This window comes from Petromyzon marinus, chromosome 37 (assembly GCF_048934315.1).
Source record: "Petromyzon marinus isolate PM22_M1 ecotype Great Lakes invasive population chromosome 37, UKy_Petmar_22M1.pri1.0, whole genome shotgun sequence".
NCBI classification, from domain to species: Eukaryota; Metazoa; Chordata; class Hyperoartia; order Petromyzontiformes; family Petromyzontidae; genus Petromyzon; species Petromyzon marinus.
In genome coordinates, this window is record NC_133703.1 from 19,846,043 (window position 1) to 19,867,346 (window position 21,304).

Below are 21,304 nucleotides of genomic sequence, written 5' to 3' on the forward strand. Positions count from 1 at the left end.
AGCGAGGGGGCCAATAAAGGGGGCTCGAGGGACACGTGATGCTTAGTCGAGAACCTTCTGGTAAGAGCCAGAAGGGGGCGTGGCCAAAGGCGGAGCGAGGCCACGCTCGAGAGCATAAAAGGGAAGTCCTGAGAGCGATCGTGGCTGTCTGCTGGAATGGAACTCTCGGGGCTCCGTCTCTTCGGTCTTCACGCTCGGCATCGTGGATCAGGCAGTATGTTGCTGACCTGACCCGTTTATGTAGTTACCCTGTTGGGGTCCAGTTAACTAGTGTACGTTTATGTAGTTACCCTGTTGGGGTGTTGAAATAAACGTGTTGCCTCCAAGTTCAAGTGTGTGCCTCCGTGGAACCCACTACACATGGCCGTTAACACTCGTGACATAATTGACACTACCCCCTGCTGAGATCGTAGCCCACAAATAAGTCGCAATCACATTTTTTTGCACATCTGGGGTAAACATGTACTTACCTAAGCTGTCCGATACAAGTATATATCTTGGATGGAACCCTTTTGAAATTCAAGTCGAGTGCTAACGTCAAAGTGCAGTCAAAGCATTGGCTGACCATGGAACAGACGGACACCACATCGCGTGCTTTCAGATGTGCTTCTGCGGCCGTCTGGAATGCTCTTCCTTCCTAAATAAGGAAGCCACTGCAGCTATGCACTTTAAAATCTAGATTGTAAACTCTTTTCTTTAGAACTGCTTTTTGTGTTTAGTTTTTTGTCCTTCCCCCACACCTCCGATAAGCACGGTTGGCTACATATGGTGCGAAAGAATTTCAACAAACATACACATGGAAATTACGTAAAGTTACATCACTGCAGTGCCATAATGAGGTGCCTGACAGTGATTTACAAGTTGTTGTTGTTGTTGTTGTCATTAACAGAGCTTTAAACTGGTGTCAAGACAGTCCAGGAAACACAGCCTGGGTATGCATTTACAAGAGTATAACTACATTCTTCTTCTAAGCAAAGTCCACATTATTGCATGGGGTTAGCTACTCTTTAATTTCTTTCTCCATGTGCTCATATTCTGTCTTTTCCCCAAGTCGTATCCACTCTGCTCATATATCCTCTAACCTCCACTCTCTCTACTCCTCTTGCCATGCATTCGTGGCATCTCCATAGCCCCTCTAATCTGTGGGTCTCTACGCGAGTTTAGGTGTCTCTGTGCAAAGTCTGAAGATCTGTGATTCTGCAGATCTCTACGAGAGGCTACGAATCTGCGATTTTGTGTCTACATAGCCCTTCTATGTTTATTTTACCAGGTAAAGCGACATAGCTCTTTTTCAGAAGCGACCTGGCCACGAATGATTGCCCAAATTAAGTGGCATATCATGCGGAAATGTATAGCAGCCAAATACTCTAAATGCATATTTCTAAATGTGGAGACAAAAACCAGAGGAACCAGGGAAAAATCCACACGACCACAGGAAGAACATGCAAAACTCCAAATAAAGGCTTCAGGGTCGGAATGGAATCCTGTATGCCAGGCAAGGTAGTTAACATCTTGCCACCGTGGCGCCCCTTACAAATGCATTTTCATCATCACTTGTCAACAATATAAGCCGAAACCATCTATATCTAGCCTGTCATCATCAGAAACGATAAAATCCCTGCTGGATGTCAGTAACTCCTAATGGAGGCTCTAACAGCTTCAGGCCACTTCCTTCAGCCAAAGACACATTCCGAACATTGGGCTCTCTGCCTCATTCTTTCTGGGTTTGCTAATGTATTTATGGATCTATTGGCCTGACCAGTCGTGTCTGGAAAAAAAAAAACGTGACCGGCAGGTGGTATGAATACAAGGGTTTCTTGTCTCTTAAGCACCCTTCACAGCCACACTTTGGCGATGTCACAGCGTGAGGGCTAGCAAAGAACTGCCCTGTTTTAATGACAAACTGTGGGCCCTGCAAGCGCTGCTTTCACAGCTGCCTTACCGTGCACGTTCCCCCACCAAAATCCAGCGCAGCGGCACATCCCCATAATGACTGCGGCAAGCCGACAAGCCCCGACAGTACCTGGTGTGCAATTCACAGGCGGTTTAGCCTGCCAAGTGATTACATAACCATATTGGGGGGGGATTGCTGTGGATGGAGCATCAGAGCATCAGCATCATCCACATAAGCCTCCTACCGCAGCAGCTATGGTTGGCGCAGTGTGCTCATTTTTGCTCAGACAATTCAATCGGATTTTAAACCACGACCCAACTTCTTTTGTCATGTCAGATAAGATTATTTCTTTGATTTGTGAACGTGGCATCAAGTGACTTTGGGGGCGATCAACGTGGTGCACCTCAACTGAAAGGTTGCCGTGGTCGTCGTAATTGCCAAGGGTTGAGAATTCCATGTGCTTTCAGTTCCGCCAAACGCCAGGTCAGTTTTCTGTATCAAAATGCAGATTTTGAAGGTTGAATGCTGACGTTACATTCTTGTGGAAATTAAATAAAATGCTTGCAAAAAAAACAGTGCTTCAGCAGGGTATTAATAAAAAAACGGATGTCAGTGCAGAGTGAATGTAAATTAACTGTGCTGTAAAAATCACTCAACAAGGACAAATGAAAAATGTCAATTGTGATGTTCCACACTTAAAATATTAATAATAACCAGAACTACTGAGATTATGACTACTGCCACTTTCAAAACACAACTGTGAATATTGCATAATGCAGTGCATTATGCGTCAATTTCTAAGAGAATTACCGCGTCAGCAAAAACGGGCGCTCGCGTTACCAAAACAATGGCGGAGCGGTGTGCCTTAGAAAGAATACAATTACATCACAAATCACGTCATGTGAGGAACCCCTAAAAGAAAAAAAATTAACAAAGCTATTTGCCTGCTCCTGCCTATTCCTGGAGCTCTGTCTACACACTGCGCCACACACACAGCCACAGCGCGCGGCGCACGAGGAACTGGCTTCACACACACACACGTGCAAGCGTGAAGGTGACCCGTGAAGGTGAGACGACGCCGTGCCTTTCTCTCTCTCTCTGTCACCAGCTTGCCACTGGGGCTGCCAAACCTGTACTGTGGTTATTCAGCATGGCGGTCAGTTGCAAGTACTACTGTACACCCGTTTAAAAATAAAAACCTCAGAATTTATAACCACCACACCCAACTGACGTTTTCTGCACGTGTGAATGAATCGCATTCCAACGAGATGCTATTGCGGAGGCACAATTTGGTATTGCAGTCATTGGAATTTGAAGCCCCATTTTTGGGTCAATCCACTACTGGATGAAGGCCCTCCCATCCACCTCGCAGCCCCCCCCCTGCCTATTACATCATTCATGGGCGTGTAATAACGGTTAATACACTCGCAGTAATAACCAGGGTGGCCACTAAAGCGACAAATGGGGAACGTGCCACCGTGCGGGAACGTCACTGTCAGAATGAAGACCTTCGTGGAGCGTGCATTTTGGGTGGAAAGGAATAGCTCTGCTAAGTGCCGGACTAAGCTAGTGCGGGGCCTGCAGCATCAATATAAAAACACAATTTTTGCAATACAGCCAGATAATACGACAAATCGCTAACCTTAAACACCCGGTCGTTCATAAAAGCTGAAGGCAGTATAGTACTATGCTAATAGAGCAAGTGCCACTGAACCAGTATTGATAGCTTGAAAGCATTTAGCATGGGGAGCTTGAAAGTGCAGGGCCCGTAGCATATGCTACTTGTGCTACGAGGATAATCTGGCACTGGCTGTGCTGCACCGAAAATAAAAAAAAACATTCGGCCGACAGGCCTTCAAAATAGGATTACAAAAAATGTTACAGAACATTGATACAGTAACCACTTATTTCTTGAAAAAAAAACACGAATATGGAAAGTACTGGGTTAACATCGATCCACAATATGCGAAGCGCACACGAATAATAGTAATTATAAAATGTGGATTTCATTTGTCTAATGGCGACAGGGGTTGGTGTCTTGAAAAAGCTTTCCTCTGCAAGCAGCATCTCTGGACCAACATTTTTATTTGTTTAGTCAAGCCCCGGAGGTACGACGCTGCATACAGTATTAATTCGAAATGCTCTGGTTACGTAAGGAGAGACGGAGGAGTTTTTACCGCCTGCAAAATGGACCGGAGCAGTCTAATGTGACACCGGACTTGAATGGGGGCGGGAGGTTGGTAGTGGTCGGTGGGGGACGACGGGTCACGGGCCACTGACCTAGACAAGAGCGCGCTTAACAGCTTGGCAAAAAAAAAGGCATGTGCAATCGAGCGGCTGGCCAGACCAGCACGGGCTGCTAAAAGCCGAGCGAGATTTATTTTAATTTTTTTTAATCCAGACGGTTTGGCCCGTCGTTCGGATGGACACGCTACTACGCTCCGGTTAATTTTCCTAGGAGTTAGAAACGCGCACCGAGGGTAAAGCTGCGCAGCAACCCCATCGGGTGCGTGTTAAAAATAAAAAGATGTGGGGAAAAAGCAATGCTACACTACCGTGGGTGCTTAGTCAAGGTCGCCAGTTGCACAGCGCGGTTGAGACGTTCCAAATTGACGAAGGTAGAAAAAAAATATGCACTTTGGAACCCCGTACACAAAATGTGCTTCGATCGATACCAATACGTGCACACCTAATGGACTGGCAATAACCGAGCAGCTGCTCACTGCACACATGCACAAGCAACAAGCTGAACAATACACAGCAGTCCTTAGCGAAAAAGCAGCATTGAGCTTTGTTAAGGAAACATGCAAACCTAAACAAATCTGTTATCCAGCAAGATTTCGTGGCACCTGCATGGTATTTGTAAAAAAACACATCTCCAGTAATCCAGTAGCATAAACATACACGTAAGATATCTGATTGGACGATTATAAAAAAAACGGTCCTGTACTTATCTCGTAAAAAAATAAAGAGTATTCAGTAGAACACCTCTCGAGGGTCATGCATTGGACTGTTTTCAGGAGTTCCTTTTCTTAAGGTGTTCTAATTGATAATTTATCAATTATAATTAGTGGGTATTAAAATATATTTTACAACATATGGAAATGCAGTGCTATACTGTAGTGCAATGTAAAGCTTGATGTTTATAAGTGGAAGAGCCCACATTGGCACGAAAGTGGGTATAATCCACGAGGTGTCAAGTGTACATTTCTTGTTATATTTATACATCATGTTTTAAAATTAATGCCATTTTTTACCCCCGAAAAGGATTCGGTGAGTCTCAAGGCTTTCTTTTTTCAGGAGGGGTCCCTACATTGAGAGATGTTTGGCCAATTCCATCACGTGCAACAACAAAAAAAACTCAAGTACCTGGAGAATACCCGCACATACAAGGGAATAATAAGAATAATCAAAGTTCTACTCAGACAGGTTCACCAACCTGCTTAATGGGGTTATTTTTTATTTCAGGGGCGCCACGGTGCTGTGATGTTATCATCCTCGCTGGTATGCACAGGAGGTTGGTGGGGGGGGGGGTTCGATCCTGACAACTGTGTATTTGGAGTTTGCCTGTTCTCCTCGTGGTCGCGTGGATTCATTTTTCTGGGTCCTTCGGCTTTTCCCCTCCACATTTCGAAACATGCAAAAAGATTATTCAGATTATTTTGCTGCTATAAATGTCCACGTGATAAGCCACTTTGTTGTCCTATAATATGCTTCTGTGGCTTTACCTCCACGCCTGCGTATGTCAAATTAATTACGCCGTTTCAAACACGTCTTCGAAGCTGCATTTTAAATTAAGCCAAAAGCCTGTTTGCCCTTGTGTCGCACGTAGCCCTAAACACATGCCATGTGTCACGGCTTTTGACAAATTGTATGCAAATCTGAGCACATGACGGGCCGAACTGTACCACGTCATAATCACCATTAGGCCACCCCACGCAAAAATGCCGGGGCTTTCCTCGTTTTTGTGCTCGCAGGCTAATTACGGCCCAGATGGCCAATTAGCCGGGAATTAAACATCCCGTTCTAAGCGAGAGCCACCTGGAACAGGTTAACTGCGTGGCAAAGCTCATCAAATTGTACTCGCATGACTGGGGGGCGTAGGGGGGGCGAGAGGCTGCGAAACCCAACACCGCGACCGACATAAAAGACGCTGCCGTGCCGTGCAGGCGCATGTAACACCACCACGGAGATGCATCAACTCGCATGATGCGCAGCGTCGCGATGAACAAGAGCAAAGTGCGTATCGCGCAGCATCCGCCCCATCCGCATGCGCAAAAAAACCAACCCTGCCGTACAAATGGGGGGGGGGGGGGGGAAGACTCGCTCACACATTGGTCAGGAACACTGCGCTAAAAATATATAATGGGCAACGTTATGGATAATGGCTCCATCTTCCATAACAGACGGCTCAATGACAAATATTTACAGTTCTGATGTGTTACAGCAGTGTCTGTTGTTGCCTGCTTTTCATTCCTAGACTTTCATTTGCTTCTTGAACCCAGTTTGTGGACTACTGTGTGATGTTGACTTACATCTGGCCCTTTGCCTTTAACTCCTAGACAGATCATTGGTACGAATACTTAGCAGCCCCGTTTGGTTTGTCAGGTTAACAAATGTGTAAGATGCAATGTGGTATCTGAACCAGTCTGGGAGAGCATCCCCCATCTTCACCAGCCCGCAGTGTGTAGTAGTATGGTCAAACAACACCTACTACTGACAGGGCATGAGGAGGGCCTTCATCCAGCAGTCGATTGACAAAAGAACTGTAAATTATGATATAGTTTTTTTACATTTTCGTCTTCCAAAACGTTTGGCCAGCCTGGAAAAGTAGGCCAACTAATTACCCTCCAGAGGTGCTCTACAGAGCTCCCTCGAGCATGCAGGCTATTCGTCCAGCAGTGGCACGAATAAGCAATTGCAGGGCTCCAACTCTTCTGTGATTCAAAATGATCCATAAACCGCTGCGTTCGAATTTCTGGATTACTGGCATGCACCACCATACCTCAACTGAGTTAAAATTTCTACACTTAGAATAAACTATATGTTTTATTTTACCAGGTAAGGCCCACTGAATCTGTATAGCTCTTTTTCCAAAGGGATCTGGCCAGAAATGATAGCTCAACTAAGTGGTTTATCACGTGCAAATTTATAGCAGCCAAATACTCTAAAAAGCACGTTAGATTCTAAAGATGGAGGGGACAAAACCAGAGGACCTGGAGAAAAATCCACACGACCACAGGGAGAGAGACATGCAAACTCCAAATATACAGGCGTCAGGGTCGGGATTGAACCTACGACCTCCTGCATCCTCGGCGAGGTAGTTAACATCTCGCCACCGCGGCGCCTGCACACATGTTTACAAGGCAGTCTCTTTTCTTTGTTATCGGGGTTCGGGCATTTTACGGAGAGAGCACTCAGTTGGATGACGAAGGATGGTGCACAATGGAGCGGAGCTACAATCCTGATGAACGTGCTACACCATCTTACAATCTTTTCCACAACAGCCCCCCCCACCCCAACCACAACCTTGCCTCAATTGCCCTCCTTTCACAATGACAGCACACTTTGCCGCTGCTGTTCTGTCCAGTTAATACTGGAGTGATGGGCTGTTGAAAAACATCAGTCAAACCAGAGGTGGCTGGGTGGCTTTGGGAGGGGGGTTCATACTGTGTTAGAACATCGAGCCAGCATGGGTGAAATCCTGGTTCCGAATCAGTGATTTAAACCGGATTCAAGTGAAGGGGGTTGACGGAGCCGGCCTGGTCAAACAACGACCGCACAGATATACACGTCACGTTAAACGTGGGAAGTATAATACGTAGGTTTTTGCGACCAATATCATCCATAATAAGGTGTTTTTTTGGGTTAGATCTTGTAAATATAAATGTGTCGTTAAACCCGCCACAAGCCGACACAGTCAACTAGTAAGGTTTGTCACGTAAACAAAACGTGCCATTTGTTTACGACTTCAGAACACTTGTGTTGGAGACATTTACACTTACGACACTTTAATATTTACGCGATCTAACCCACAAAAAAACATTCATTAAATGTGGGCGTTTGCTCAATTTGACATAATTCGGCACGAGAGGTAAAACGTTTTGGTTTCCTCGGTATGTTCCAAATACCTCTGCAGCAGAGCGTGTTAGAGAAGGTGCACACATGGCCTAGGTTGTACAAAAACAAAAAAAGATCGAGGTGCTCCCCTGCCGTTGCTTGCCTCAACGCCCACTGCTGGCAATGGGCCTCCACTAAAACGAGTTCTAGAAGGGGTGTTTGGCCTACTCTTCCACGCTGGCAAAGACAAGTTGGAAGTAGAGGGTGCATATACACAATTTAACCCACGACACATGACCTCTCGATCGACTAAGTGTGGGGCACCATTCATATTGCAACATAAGTGGCTGGGGATTAGGCTTAGGCGGATAAAAAAAAAACCTCTCCTTTGTTTCAACCTCTGCATTGCATGTCCAGTGAGCTGCTAACCATTATACACTGTGGCAGCATCCCTCGAGTGTGAAAAAGAGGCAAAAAGAAGAATCTTCTAGGTAGACCTGTTCCATCATCTTCCGGTAGCCATTCACTCACATGGTGGGGGAGGGGGGGGGGGTGATGAACTGTTAATAGAGTTCTACGTGGAAGCTATCCTCCTCTCTTACCATGATGCTGATAACTCAATTTGATTTTAAATGGGAGCAAAGGGATAAAAACATTATCCGAAAACCTTATACTCTCAACGGCTTACGAGCCAAGCTGGACTTGCTGCTTGGGATACTAACACAGAGTGGACCGAGTTCCTTTAAAGGCCTATTTTGCAACCGAGAGCAGGCTCAAATTACACCCATAATGATGTCCATTTGTACAGTGTAGCAGCAGCAGCCGCCGCAGCCGTATGCGTTGCTTCAGGATAATAATATAAAACACGGTGCTGGTATAAAATAAACGACTGAGAGGTCTTCGTCCGGCAGTTGTACCAAACTGCAAACCAAAGAGACTTGGGACATTCAATGCATACACTTGCCTTAAAACAAATACATAACGGGGCGAGCAATTCAGGCGAATGCGTTTCTTCAGAGCTGTAGGAGTGTGAATAAGGTACACCCGTCGACACAACAGCCAATTATACGTCTGTAATAATCGGTTATGCAACGATGCAATCGTTAAACTTGGTTTACGAGCACGACACAATCGTACGCATGAAAATTAATTATCTGCAATATTTGTAAACTATATATATGCAAACGCTAACGGAGCAAGCAAAGAAACTGCACAGACCGGAGAGAAAAACAAAACAATTTGAGAAGCAATTACAAGCGAGATGGTAGAACCAGTGAGAACTAAATCAATTAATCAACAGAATCGTGACCGGGGTTTGTGAAAATTGAAGTGGCCACCAAGGGGCTGAATCATTAGAGGATGCCTAATTTTGAGCATACATAAGCCTATTATACAGGGAGACCCATTTATAGATACCCCACAAATTTCTAATGATAATCGTCACTTGACATTGGCGGTTGTAAGCAACTCAGACGGCCTATGTTGGACAAAGCATATTGGGAGAGTATTAAGAAGTGTAATGAGATCGGTGGGAAACATATAAAATCGTTTTCTGCAATAAATTCCTCTTGTTTTAGTGGGGTATCCTTACAGGGATCACCCTGTATATTTCACTGCGATCGTGCCAATTGAGTCATCTCTATTCCAACACAATAAACAGTTAGTGTGGCGAGTCTCTGATTTGTGCCGTCTGGTGTGGTTGTTTAATAAACTGTTGACCATTTATTAAGAGGACAGCTTTTCACAGACAGGTTATCATGCTTTTTTTGTGTGCGTAAATTCAGAACGCTACATTTTGCTCTGGCATGTCCCAAACCTTCTATTGATTACGCAGTAAATGCAGTGTCAAGAAAAAAAATAAACAATGGTTTTCGGCACCGGCTCAAATTCCTGGCAAACACGCGCAAGCAGTTTGAAACGTTTAGATAAATGGAACCACACAACCTACTCAACAACCACCACCACCACCACTCCCTCATCCCCCAACTCCCAACGACCAAACCAATACCACCCCCCCTCCTTACCGACCTAACAACCCCTCCCTCTCCAACTCCCTTCCCACCTAACCCCCTCCCGCACCACCACCAACCTCCCCGACCCGGTCTCTTGGATGCCGGCCAAACAAAACAAACGCAACAAAAGCGAAACGTGAACTTGAATGGCCTGTCAGATTTTCCGCAGTGTCCCGATATGGCTCCCATAGCCATTCTCCCATCTGTCTTCATTTTGGGTAACAACAAGAAAAAAGGGGCACAAGCCACGTAAGAGCACGGCGGCTGGCGGCTTTGCATTAACAATCCGCTTGCACAAGCAACGCTCGTGTAAAAAGGAAAAAAGAAAAAACGGTGGTGGATCGCGGCCGACCATTATCACCGCGCCATTTACACCTCTCCTTTTGGTTCTCGCGAGAAAAATTCTAAATCCCGGTGGACTTTGCGGCGGTGAACATTGGTAAACCACACTGTACCGATGAGCCCTATTAAGGACGAAAATTGATCTACAGTTGTCCATCAATCGCTGCTCTCAGTCGCATTGGCTCAAAGTCACGTTGAAGGTGGGCCAAGACAAGAGGATCACAATGCGCATCTTCAGAAACTGCTGCCGATGGCATTCTTTGCATGATGCACAAATGTCTAATGGCCTTTTTTTAATCACACAATTTTGTTGTTGTTGTTATTTTGTATTATGTATCAATCCCAGCGGGCCACAGATATGTTTGTTATAATAAGAAATTGAAATCTTAAAAACAAATATCATAATTACTTACTTAGCCAGAAAAGGCCCGACTGAGTCCAAAGACTGTTTAGGAGGCCCTTCCCTCATTAGGATGTTTGGGCAAAAACAATTATACTGCATGTTTTCAGCTACACGAGTAATAAACTGGAGAATCCAGAAGAAAACCCATGCAGAACAGGGGGAGAACATACAAACTCCACGCAAATTTGGGCCCGAGTTGGTGAGGAATCGAACCCAGGTCCTTCTTGCTGTAAGGCACAAGTGTTTCCACAGCGTCCGTCATCCTGCCGTCATAAACATTAATGCGCTTCAGTAGCCAGGTGGCTCAGCGGTAGAGGGCGAAGAGCTGGCAATTGGAAGACCGAGTTCAAATCCTCCTAGGGGGTTGACTCAGCCCATTATCCCTCCGGGGTCGATGAGTCCCCCATTCCTATGGTCCCGCCACAGGAATGTGGAATTTCCACCACTGTCTCGGGGCTTTAACCAGAAAGGAGCACCACCTCAATACTCATTCGAGTAGATCGCTTTTTTTGGCCCATTAACTTTAAAATGTCACAAAATGACGCTCGAAATTCCACTAGGATAGGTTAGCAACCTAATTGGCGTGGGCGCCTTGAAAGCCTGGTGTCTCAAACATATCAGTGTCACCAACCTCATCTCCAAAGCGCTCAATTACAGCCACCTATACCCAGCCAAATAACAACCACCCAAGTTGTAGAGCTGTAACAATTCGCCACTCTTGATTTGGAGTGACGATTCAAAGTTTGTTTTTGTTATTGTAATGCATGCAGCAGCTCGGTTATCCGAAACGCTGCTGTGAATCAATGTCATACAAGATACATGAATCAGAGATAATTAACTTTTGGATCCATGACCCTACGCATAACACTAGGAGTCCAATTCATCAATTTCAATCAAAGAATCGTTAAATCCCTACTTGGGAAGGCAGCAATCCAATTAGCATGCCTTACGCGCTATAGTTCCACAGGTATTCTTCTTTGAAAACAAAGACCCCATTATTGCATGGGTTTGGTTGCTAAAAACAAAAATATTTCTCCACATGCTGCTATTCTGGGTCTCTCGTCCAGTCACATCCACCATCCTCAATCTCCTCCCACCCCATCCTTCCATGTCACCCTCAAGTATCCTCCCCTCTGCTTCTGCCCTGCAAGCAGAATCTCAAAAATCCTTCTAATATATACAGAGTTTATACTCTAGTGTCTCAAGTTATGCACCAAAAGCAATATTTAAGTACGAAGATTATGGATACGCCTGTGATAATGTATAAAAATGCGTATATTAAGACATCTGGCCAGCGTGGAATAGTAGGCCAAAACCTCAATGGCCTCTCTGGAACTCCCTCTATTGAGGGCCATTCTGCCAGCAGTGGTGTAACCAAGCAATTTCAGGGCATCAACAATACAATAATATGATAATTATGGTGGGAACGCCATCTTAAAAAGTGCACGGACAAATTGCGCGGCGCGTGCATCTATCTTCGCAATGAGATTTGGTGGACCATTATTATTAGTTCAACGCCCGTTTACCCAGCAAAGCCTCACCGAGTCTCACGGACTCTTTTTCAGGAGGGTCCCCCCCCTGCTTAGTTTTCGCAGCTGGGTGGGGCGATGATTGCCACGTGCAATCCTAACTGAGCAATTCGTGGGCAATTTTTCAAATTTGTTACATTTAGGACCATGACGTCGGAACACGATGGCCCGTTCTGGCGTATGACGTCACGTGGTCTTTTATAAACGTCCACTGTGAAGGAGACGGCACGTAGTAATTTTTAGGGTTAATGCTGGATAACTGTGCACCCTCCGTGAATGCGTTACCCCGTTAAACCACGTCACCGCCCATGTCACGTGGTTACGTTACAATTAACGAACAGGTAAACGACAGTGAGGGGGTCAGGGAAACACGGCATATGTGACACAATACAAAACATATTTGTGATGAACATGAACAATGCTATATTCTTGGTTCTTTCGGTAAAGTCACGTAGAAGGGAAACAATAAAATAATAAAAATATAAAACATTAAAATTCTCACGACGTTTCGACTGCAACACAAGCAATCATCATCAGGTGTGAAAACCACAGCTGTGAGGGTCTACCACTTACCTAAGCCGCTGGTGCCTCTGCCACCACCTTGGGGGAGGGGATGTGCTGAAGAATGCTGACTGTTGACACCAGAAGAGGAAGAGGGTGAATTGCCACAGACGCCGGCATTGCCCGCAGCAGCTCCCTGTCAAGCAAGGGAAGAACAATCATGCACGTGCATCATTTCTGTAAGGCTTTGCAACAAGCATTTGTCCCCGGAAGTATTTGTTGAAGTTTAATGAATATCATCAGGATTTGGGAAACTCTTAATAGCAATTTGGCTGGTGAGTCGCGAATAGCAACACAGCTTGAAAAGGAAGTTTACTTCCATCTTCTTTGGTTCTTTCGGTAAAGTCACGAAGAATGAGAATAAAATAATAAATTCTCATTCTATGTGACTTTACCGAAAGAACCAAAGAAGATGAATCCTTGCAGTCACGAAAGCTTTAAATCGAACTTTACTTCCAATTGCATTATTTTGAAGCCCCAAACCTGCTGCAGACAAACTGACAAAGATACGACATTAAATCATTCAACTGTAGTTGTAAAGCATTAAAAACGGAACACGTGCTAACGGGACTCACCCACATAAACACAATGCAGTGTTGTTGCCGGAGAGGAAGATTGCAACTGTACATTCTTAAGAATGAAAAGTAAGGACCAAGACTGTACAACACTTCCCCATTAACATTGCAACAATGTCAATGCATCATTTCAACAACGCACTAGGAGAGCTCAGTCTCGTCTTCCTTCACTATCAAACACAATAATCACAACATTAAATGTCTTAAATCCTGGAAGCCTGGCCATTTACTGCATAACTGCATTTCCTCTTTTCTTTTATTCAATTTGCAACAAGGCATTCGAAGAAGGGGAGAGGGGGGCCCTGCGCATGAATCATCACTGAACCGGCACCATGTGGATAGGGAGGTCACTCTGACACAAGTCAAATCCATCTATATGCGATGCACACACGCAGCGCAAGAGGCCCCCCCCCCCCCCAACCTCGTAGCGCTGCATTACGCCCTTTCACGTCTTGACAATGAAAATATTTGAGCGTTAAAAATAGTCTCGTCAAAAGCCGGCGCTTCCCCCCCCCCCGCTCAACCCAGCGTGGGGCGTGGAATAGGTCCATTGGCAGCTCCAAGGTCCATTGGCAGCTCCTAGGCCCAGCGGTGAAATGTCCAAGTAATTGTGGCAAGTACGCAGTTTGACTGACTGCCATGTAAACGAAACACTTTTTTACCTGGAGAAACAAGATGTAGGAAAGAGGGAGGCGTATTTGTCTGCTTATGTATTTTGTCTGTGTGATGACTATACGCTGGCATACAAGATGGTAATTGTATTATGTTATAATGTATAATACATTCAATAATTGGCTGAAAACATCTTTATGTATGCAGAGCGTGGGCAATTGGTGGTGCCGGCACGTTGCCTGGTTTACTGCCTTCCGGCTTGTCCGTGGCTCCCCGGTGATTGGGATATATAATTTGCATGAATGACCCTATATTTACACTAAACATTATTATTACAGTGACCGCAGAGGAATGATGGCCTGAAAATATCAAGCACCACAGAAATGAATGCTGTGACCTCAACAGAGCACGCTGTGGTTACGTAACAAATGTACACTCGGCAACGGAGCGACGTGACCCGACAATGAAATGAGTTTATTCTACCAAAAGTAACCGTCCACCTTTTTCGAAATCAAACCGAAACCATCAAATAGTGCGCAGAGCGAAATGGAACACATTTTACAATCAGGAGCACATCTAATTTTTTTATTAAACCCTCAATTTTCTGGCAAAATTCTTCACCAAATTTTAAAGACGCAACCCAAACAATAAATGCACTCTATTGTTTTTTTCACCAAAAACACAATCGACAGGCTCACCGAGCTATATAGCTCTTTTTCAGAAGCGACCTGGCTATCACACATGATAGCTCAACGAAGTGGCTTATGTTGAAAATCATAGCAGCCAAATATAAACTTATATTTCTAAATGTGGAGGGGAAAAACCAGAGGACCCGGAGAAAATCCACACGACCACGGGGAGTGAGACATGAAAATATACAGCAGGCGTCAGGGTTGGGATCGAACCCACGACCTCCTGTATACGAAGCAAGGCATTTAACATCTCATCACTGCAAAAACCCTTCCTCGTCGCCTCTCCGAGTCTCGCGTGTTATACTTTTAAAAGAAGAGCCATCACAAGCACCACCCAGGCTCAACCCTGCTTGGCATCAGAGGTCTGACGCGACCGGAAACATTTCCGGCCGATTCGGTCACAGGACTCTTATTATTCACCCCTGCAGCAGCCAACAGAACCTGCTTTACACATCCCATAGTGGTCAGCCGTCAAAGCAATATACAGGCTCACTTTTCGAGATGCGACAAGAGTGGGTGCATTCTGGGCGATTTGGGTCGCAATAACCCTTTTTTTTACACAACACACCCCCCTTTTAAACGCAACTTACGATTGTTAACGTCCCGCACAAATGTGGCCAGTTGGCGCTGTGGCAGAGCACCAAATGGACAATCAGAAAGCAGCTCCCCCCCCCCACCCTTCAATTCTATCTACAACACAAGGTTCTGCTGCTGCTTACCTGCACCGCCATGACACCGCCTGTAGAAATGACGGCTTGCGCCGCAGTGCCAGCGCCAGGCAGAATCTGTCCACGCTTCAGAAGCTGCTTTTGCTCCTGCATGCGGAATCTTGGCGGCACTTCTCGCGTAGGAAACCCACGCTGTTGCTGCTGCCCCTGTTGCTGCTGCCCCTGTTGCTGCTGTGGCTGCCCTGCCAATGCCTGCAGCTGCTGCTGCACCGACTGCTGCTGCTGCGACTGCTGCTGCCGCTGCTGCTGAGCTCCGTTGCCGGCGAGCGCCGAGCGTTTGCCCGTGTTGCTGGTGGAATTGTTGTTGTTGCTGCTGCTGCTGTTGCTGGCTCCGCTAGTGCTGCCTCTAGTGCTGTTGTTGCTAGTGCAGGAAGTGCTGTGGCTGGCGTGATTGCCAGCAGGCTGCTGTGCACCGGATTTGGTCGGTTCTGGCACTTTACGTGACGGCAGACAGAGACACAGACAGCAAAAACAGTGGACGTTCAAATTATCTATTAATACCAATAACAAAAAAACCCAACACATTTGTCCAATCAAGCACTAACCAGGCTCAACCCTGACCTCACGCGTTGCTTTTGTGCACCAATGCCAACGCAGCATTATATACATTACGAATTCGATTTATATAGCATCTAAATACCAACTGCACCTCGAGATGCTGTAATAGCAACAATAGATTTGTATTCATCATCACTGTTGTTGTTAGGCATACATTGATTCTTGAGTCCAATAATTAATTGCTTATAAAGTTTATGCCAATTATATACCAATGCACCTGTAGGCTAAGTCACCGAACAAAACACAAAAACAGAAAGCATGAGAGTGACAAATACGAACGAGACAATTCAAAAACAAGACGAAAAAAAGATTGATTCGTGATTTAAATCAGGGCACTTAATCCAATCGTTGGAAATCACATTTTTTTCCTCCGGCTTTTCTGTGTGTCATGAAGGGCTCCTGCGTGAAAAAATGTAGCCTATAATTATTACATAGTTACTTTTTAAGGTAGTGTTATTGATGAACTAGTTCAGCCTTTTTCTAATCATTGGAGGGTAAATTGTTACATGCCAAGCTGTTGATATGCTAAACAATTACTACGATGGCTTATTGAAACCCGTTGTGACTAAGAGCTCACGATGCTAAAAGCTCTGCCCACTTTTTAAAAGCACGAGCGATATTTGATGAAACGATGACCAGTGATCCATTTAACGTTGCCTTTTTGAGCTTAAACACTCTTGTGACATAAGCTAATTAAAAGCCGCAATGTGCCAAACGTCTCTTTAAAAAAAACACACGGTTCAAAAAGCCACCGTGCATCGTGGCTACAAAAGCAGAGGGAATTCACCGGGGTTCTTTTTTAGCACAAATTTGTTAACCCATTACATCCGACCTCTGAACCAAAAATAAGCCCCTGGCAAGTCACGGACAATGCACAAAAAAACGTGTCAGGACCACATAAACGTGTCCAATGGTGAGGGCAGTGAAAGGCAAACACACGTGAGTGGCAGGTGTTGGGGCGTATTATAGCTTCAGCCCCCTTGACCTTTCCACATTAAACATAAAATCCCGGGCGAAATTGGTGGGTCATGAACCATCCGTGACGTGTTTTTTTTTGTTGAAGATTGGTCACATCGTTAAGAAAGATTTACGGCATTCAGATCAGGCACCGCTCCATTTCGCCCAGTGGGAAAAATCAATGCCATTGATTGTAATTTATGAATTGAAATCAGCACTGCAACTCTTAATGCATAACAGCGCGCAGACGTCCGTCTTCGCTGCAAAACTCACATTCGTCAGCGGTGCCTTATAATGAAAAAATATATATAAAATAGGCAACAATTCCGCCAATGGCCCTTCTTCATAGCACGTGACATTTAAGTGGGTTTGTATGTAACGGTAAGCAAGGAGAGGGGCCCCGGGGTGGGGGTGGGGCAGGAGATGACTTCGCAACACAAGACTACGCTATGATGAAACTGCCACGCGCAGAAACGCATGGTAACACTGCCGTATTCGGAACGTCGTTCGGGTGGTTAAAAACGCGCACTCCATTATTGCAATTAATAGAAATGAAACAAGATTTTATGGGACATCAGTATCCTGAGCGTTAGCGATGATGAAAACGAAGCAGCGCACGGCCGTAAAAACGGAGAGAACGGCCGCATTCCGCTACAAACACTCGAAACGTTAAGTGGAGTGGAAAAAGACCACAAGCTGCCAAAAAAGCCAATCCATTAAAGGAGCCTCCATTTTGTAAGGGGTATTCAACTGTACAAAGAAACATATGTACAAATGGACGCACGCGCTCATCGAACGTGCATTGGTGCGCAGCACAATTCTAATCATTTTCGTTTCAAACCTTTGCTTAATAAAGTCCTTCGTTGGCAATCTCGCCCCCCGACCCCGCAAGGAAAACATAGATGTGGGTATCGGGTCCTGGCGAGCTGTGTTGTACGTTTCGTAGTAAGCGGTTTAGGGAGGGTTATATAATTTTCCTGGGAAAATGTGAAGTGTCCAGAGTGGATTGATGAATGAATGGATATAGCAATGGCCATATTTTTCAGGAATCTCATTAAGAACCCTTCTCTAAGCTCCCCGCGTCGCCTGCCGCTCGCCCTCCACCCCCCAGAAATGTGACAGCACACGAGCAAGCTTTGTTTTCTTTCGCTAAAGGCATGACGACATTGCAACATCATTAGCAACGGCAGGCTACTGTGCATCTGGACGCGGTGCCAAATTGGCCCGTTTGCAATAACTACACTGTACTAAATATGCTGACGCAAAGTACCTTGGTTGATTGCCCACTGGTTGTGTGTGTGTGCAATATATGTGTGTATGTGCAATATATGTTCGTGCGCAGAGGGAGAGAATGTTTTCAAATTGGTTGCAATTACTATATTAAGAGAAATGAACAGCAGAGATGCAATCCATTCCAAACAGGATATGCTACTGTGCAGAATCGAGAAAAATGGTTCCCTCTCGATTAAAGCTGCCACTTAGCAATAATTGTATAAATATGACAAATTAGTAACTTAAACGTGTTTCGGTGCAAATGCTGCCCTGGTATATTTACCTTTTGGTTTTTGTTCCGTTGCCTAACAAAGACACACAGACACCCAGGCAAAATGTTAAGCACGGTTACCCAGACATTTGACAACAGTTCATCAATAGAATTTGTTTTATTTATATCGTAAATAATCTACGTAGTACAACATCGCATTACATCACCGTGGACACGTGCGACAGTTTGCGATGTACGCGAGAGGAAGGCCACATTACCGCGTGTGAAGCATTCGGATTTTGTGAACATCCATGGAAAAACGACAGCCACAATGCCGACATACTGCCCCGAGGCGTGGGCGGTCATGTGACGGTCGGATACGCGACGTTATTTTAAAAACCAGATGTAAAGAATTTCGCCATTTTAACACGTCAAAGGTATGGTTCGCGCATATCTCGGCACGATATCTCTCTCCCGTGTGTTATGTACCTTTTTCATGGGGGCTTCTTTCTTCTTCTTGTCATCTTTCTTCTTTTTCTTATCATCCATCAACTGCTGCTCCTCACCTCTCCAGTCCGCCTCCTCCCTGTCCCTGTCGGAAGTCATTCAAGCGCGGGCAGGGGGACAGTGGCGGCAGGAAGAGGACAGAGAGGAGAGGAGGTGAAGAGCACGGCACGGGTCAAACTAAAACTAACCTTTTGATTTTACCAGGTATGACCCACCGAGTTATCGGCTCTTTTTTCAGAAGCGACCTGGCCACAAAATGAAGTGGCTTATTGCTCGTAAATATATAGCAGCCAAAAACTCTAAATGCGTGTTGATTCTAAATGTGGAGGGGAAAAAAAGCCAGAGGACCCGGAGAAAAATCCAAGCGACCACAGGCAGAGAGATACGCAAACTCCAAAATATACAAAGCAGGCGTCAGGGTCGGGATAGAACCCACGACCTCCTGCATCCCAGGCGAGAGAGTTGACATCTCACGACAGCACAAAAAACTATGCAATGTCAGACCAAATACTTTAAAGGGATTAGAGCTGAAAAGAGGCATTAGGGAGGCACAATCATCACGCAGCACTTTTTAATGTTTCCCATTCTCACCGTGCAGAAAGTGAAAAGTTGGTGATTTGCCCACAGCTCAACTTACGAGGATTGTTTAATACAAAAAAAAATAGTTTATTAACAAATGTGATGTGTTATCTTGCCGGGTGGCCATGTAAGCAGTGCCAAGCTAATGCGAAGGCTGCGAAATTGAATTTCAACAGTTTTTTTGAGCGAACTCATCTTCACTCCCCTCTCCAGGATTGATGAACGTTTACAGTGGCTGTCTTATGGAGAGGCAGGCTTGCCTGGTGCACAAATTCCAACTCTGGTTGAGGACCAAACGGTGAAGATAGACCCTCGCATACCACTCGTTTGAACAGGTAAATATTTTGATGGCTGCTCAACGCAAATGATATTTTCTCACCCGCGCTACGTGCATGTATTGAATCCTGGTGTTTGAGAATTATTTACAAATTCATGCCGAGTTGTCACCTTTAGGCCAATAGAACGTAAGAGGCAGAACGCAGATCACGCGAAACAAAAGCTAACGTTACATCCATAGCACAGGTTTGTTTTTTTAGTTAGAGCGCATAAATATAAATGTGTCGTTAAACCTGCCACCACCCGACACCTAAACAGAAGGTGCCAATTCGTTACTAGTACGGCACCAGTGTGTTGGAGTAAATCCACAAAATTTACCATCTCAGTACAATGTTTCTCCAGTAATTACAACCAGCATCAGATATGTTGTGAAATCCTCCTGTTTCTTTCTTAAATAGGGGGATAGATGCGATTTCGTCACTTGTGGGCTCCTTGTAACTAACGCTACATGCTTACAATTCAACTACACACCTACTATTCAGGACGGCAACGGGTGGCCCCGACCACTGTAAAGAATGTCGGTAAGATACTGACATTCTTGACAGCGGTAGAATATCAGTACATTATTCACATTCTTTTCGGACTCCAAGAAGAAAAAAACCTCAAGGTGCTACTCACGCACAAGTGAGATCTGTGGCTAATGGATCCGGAATTTCGCAAGCAATAACATCGTGTAGCTATAACAACGCTGTATTTAGTTTGGTGAGGGGTGGGGAAGGAGGAGGAAAAGTTTGCAAGAGTAGCAACAAGCCGCAAACTGTGTCAAACAGGAAAGGTGGCGGCAGCTGTTTGCACAGATGCCGAGTTCCAGTGCAGTTTACTCAAACAAGCAGGATACGCTTTTAAGTAGTCTTCATCACGGTCCACTTCAATCCGCCACAACCATACACACTCGTGAATAGATGGGGTCCATACCTGTGCGATTGATTGCATGCAACTGCATCGCTTAAATGTGGTCACTCTGCAACCAGATGCGAACAACTGCGCAACCGGTTACTTAGAGGGACTCTGCTTTCGGCGATTTGCAGCGACACGCTTCATTGCGTGCACATGTGCGACCTAGGATCCTGAAAACACCATTGGATTTCCTTTTTGAGCAAATATGCACTCAGATGTGGCCAAAGCAGTTGCAGGGGATGATTTGAGTTGCGAGATTTCGAGAGCGATTCGGTTCTGCAACTCATGGCTCGAGCGAGGAGATGGCTCGAGTCTAAGTGTCCATGCCAGTGTTCTTCATTGCAAGGCCCGCAAGGCTGTTGGTGGCCTTTAGTGTGGCCCCCGAAAATACACACATTGAAAAAACCGCCATCGTGCTTTCAAACCCCAACGGTTCCAAACGTGTGGGCGGCCCTCGCAGTGTTGTCTCATTGGCGAAAATGCCCCACTCCCATCTGAACATCAGTGAAGAACACACTGGTCTACATCCTCAAGTAAGTGCAAGACATTCCTCATCTCCACTCCCAGCCCCGAGTTGTG

The 21,304-nt window shown here is 45.4% G+C and overlaps 1 protein-coding gene across 9 annotated transcripts in view; it reads right to left on the minus strand.

Annotated features, from left to right (window-relative positions):
• LOC116949497 (uncharacterized) overlaps positions 1-21,304 on the minus strand; it is a 142,669-nt gene that overhangs the window by 42,164 nt on the left and 79,201 nt on the right. For 8 of the 9 annotated variants that reach the window (XM_076072411.1, XM_076072410.1, XM_076072409.1 and 5 more), the window contains 4 exons: positions 18,896-18,998; positions 18,479-18,500; positions 15,400-15,842; positions 12,814-12,937 (listed from right to left, as the gene is read on the minus strand). In XM_076072411.1, the coding sequence (XP_075928526.1) occupies positions 12,814-12,937; positions 15,400-15,842; positions 18,479-18,500; positions 18,896-18,998 (692 nt within the window). The remainder of the gene's footprint in view (positions 1-12,813; positions 12,938-15,399; positions 15,843-18,478; positions 18,501-18,895; positions 18,999-21,304) is intronic. The other variant, XM_076072413.1, reaches the window with a different exon arrangement.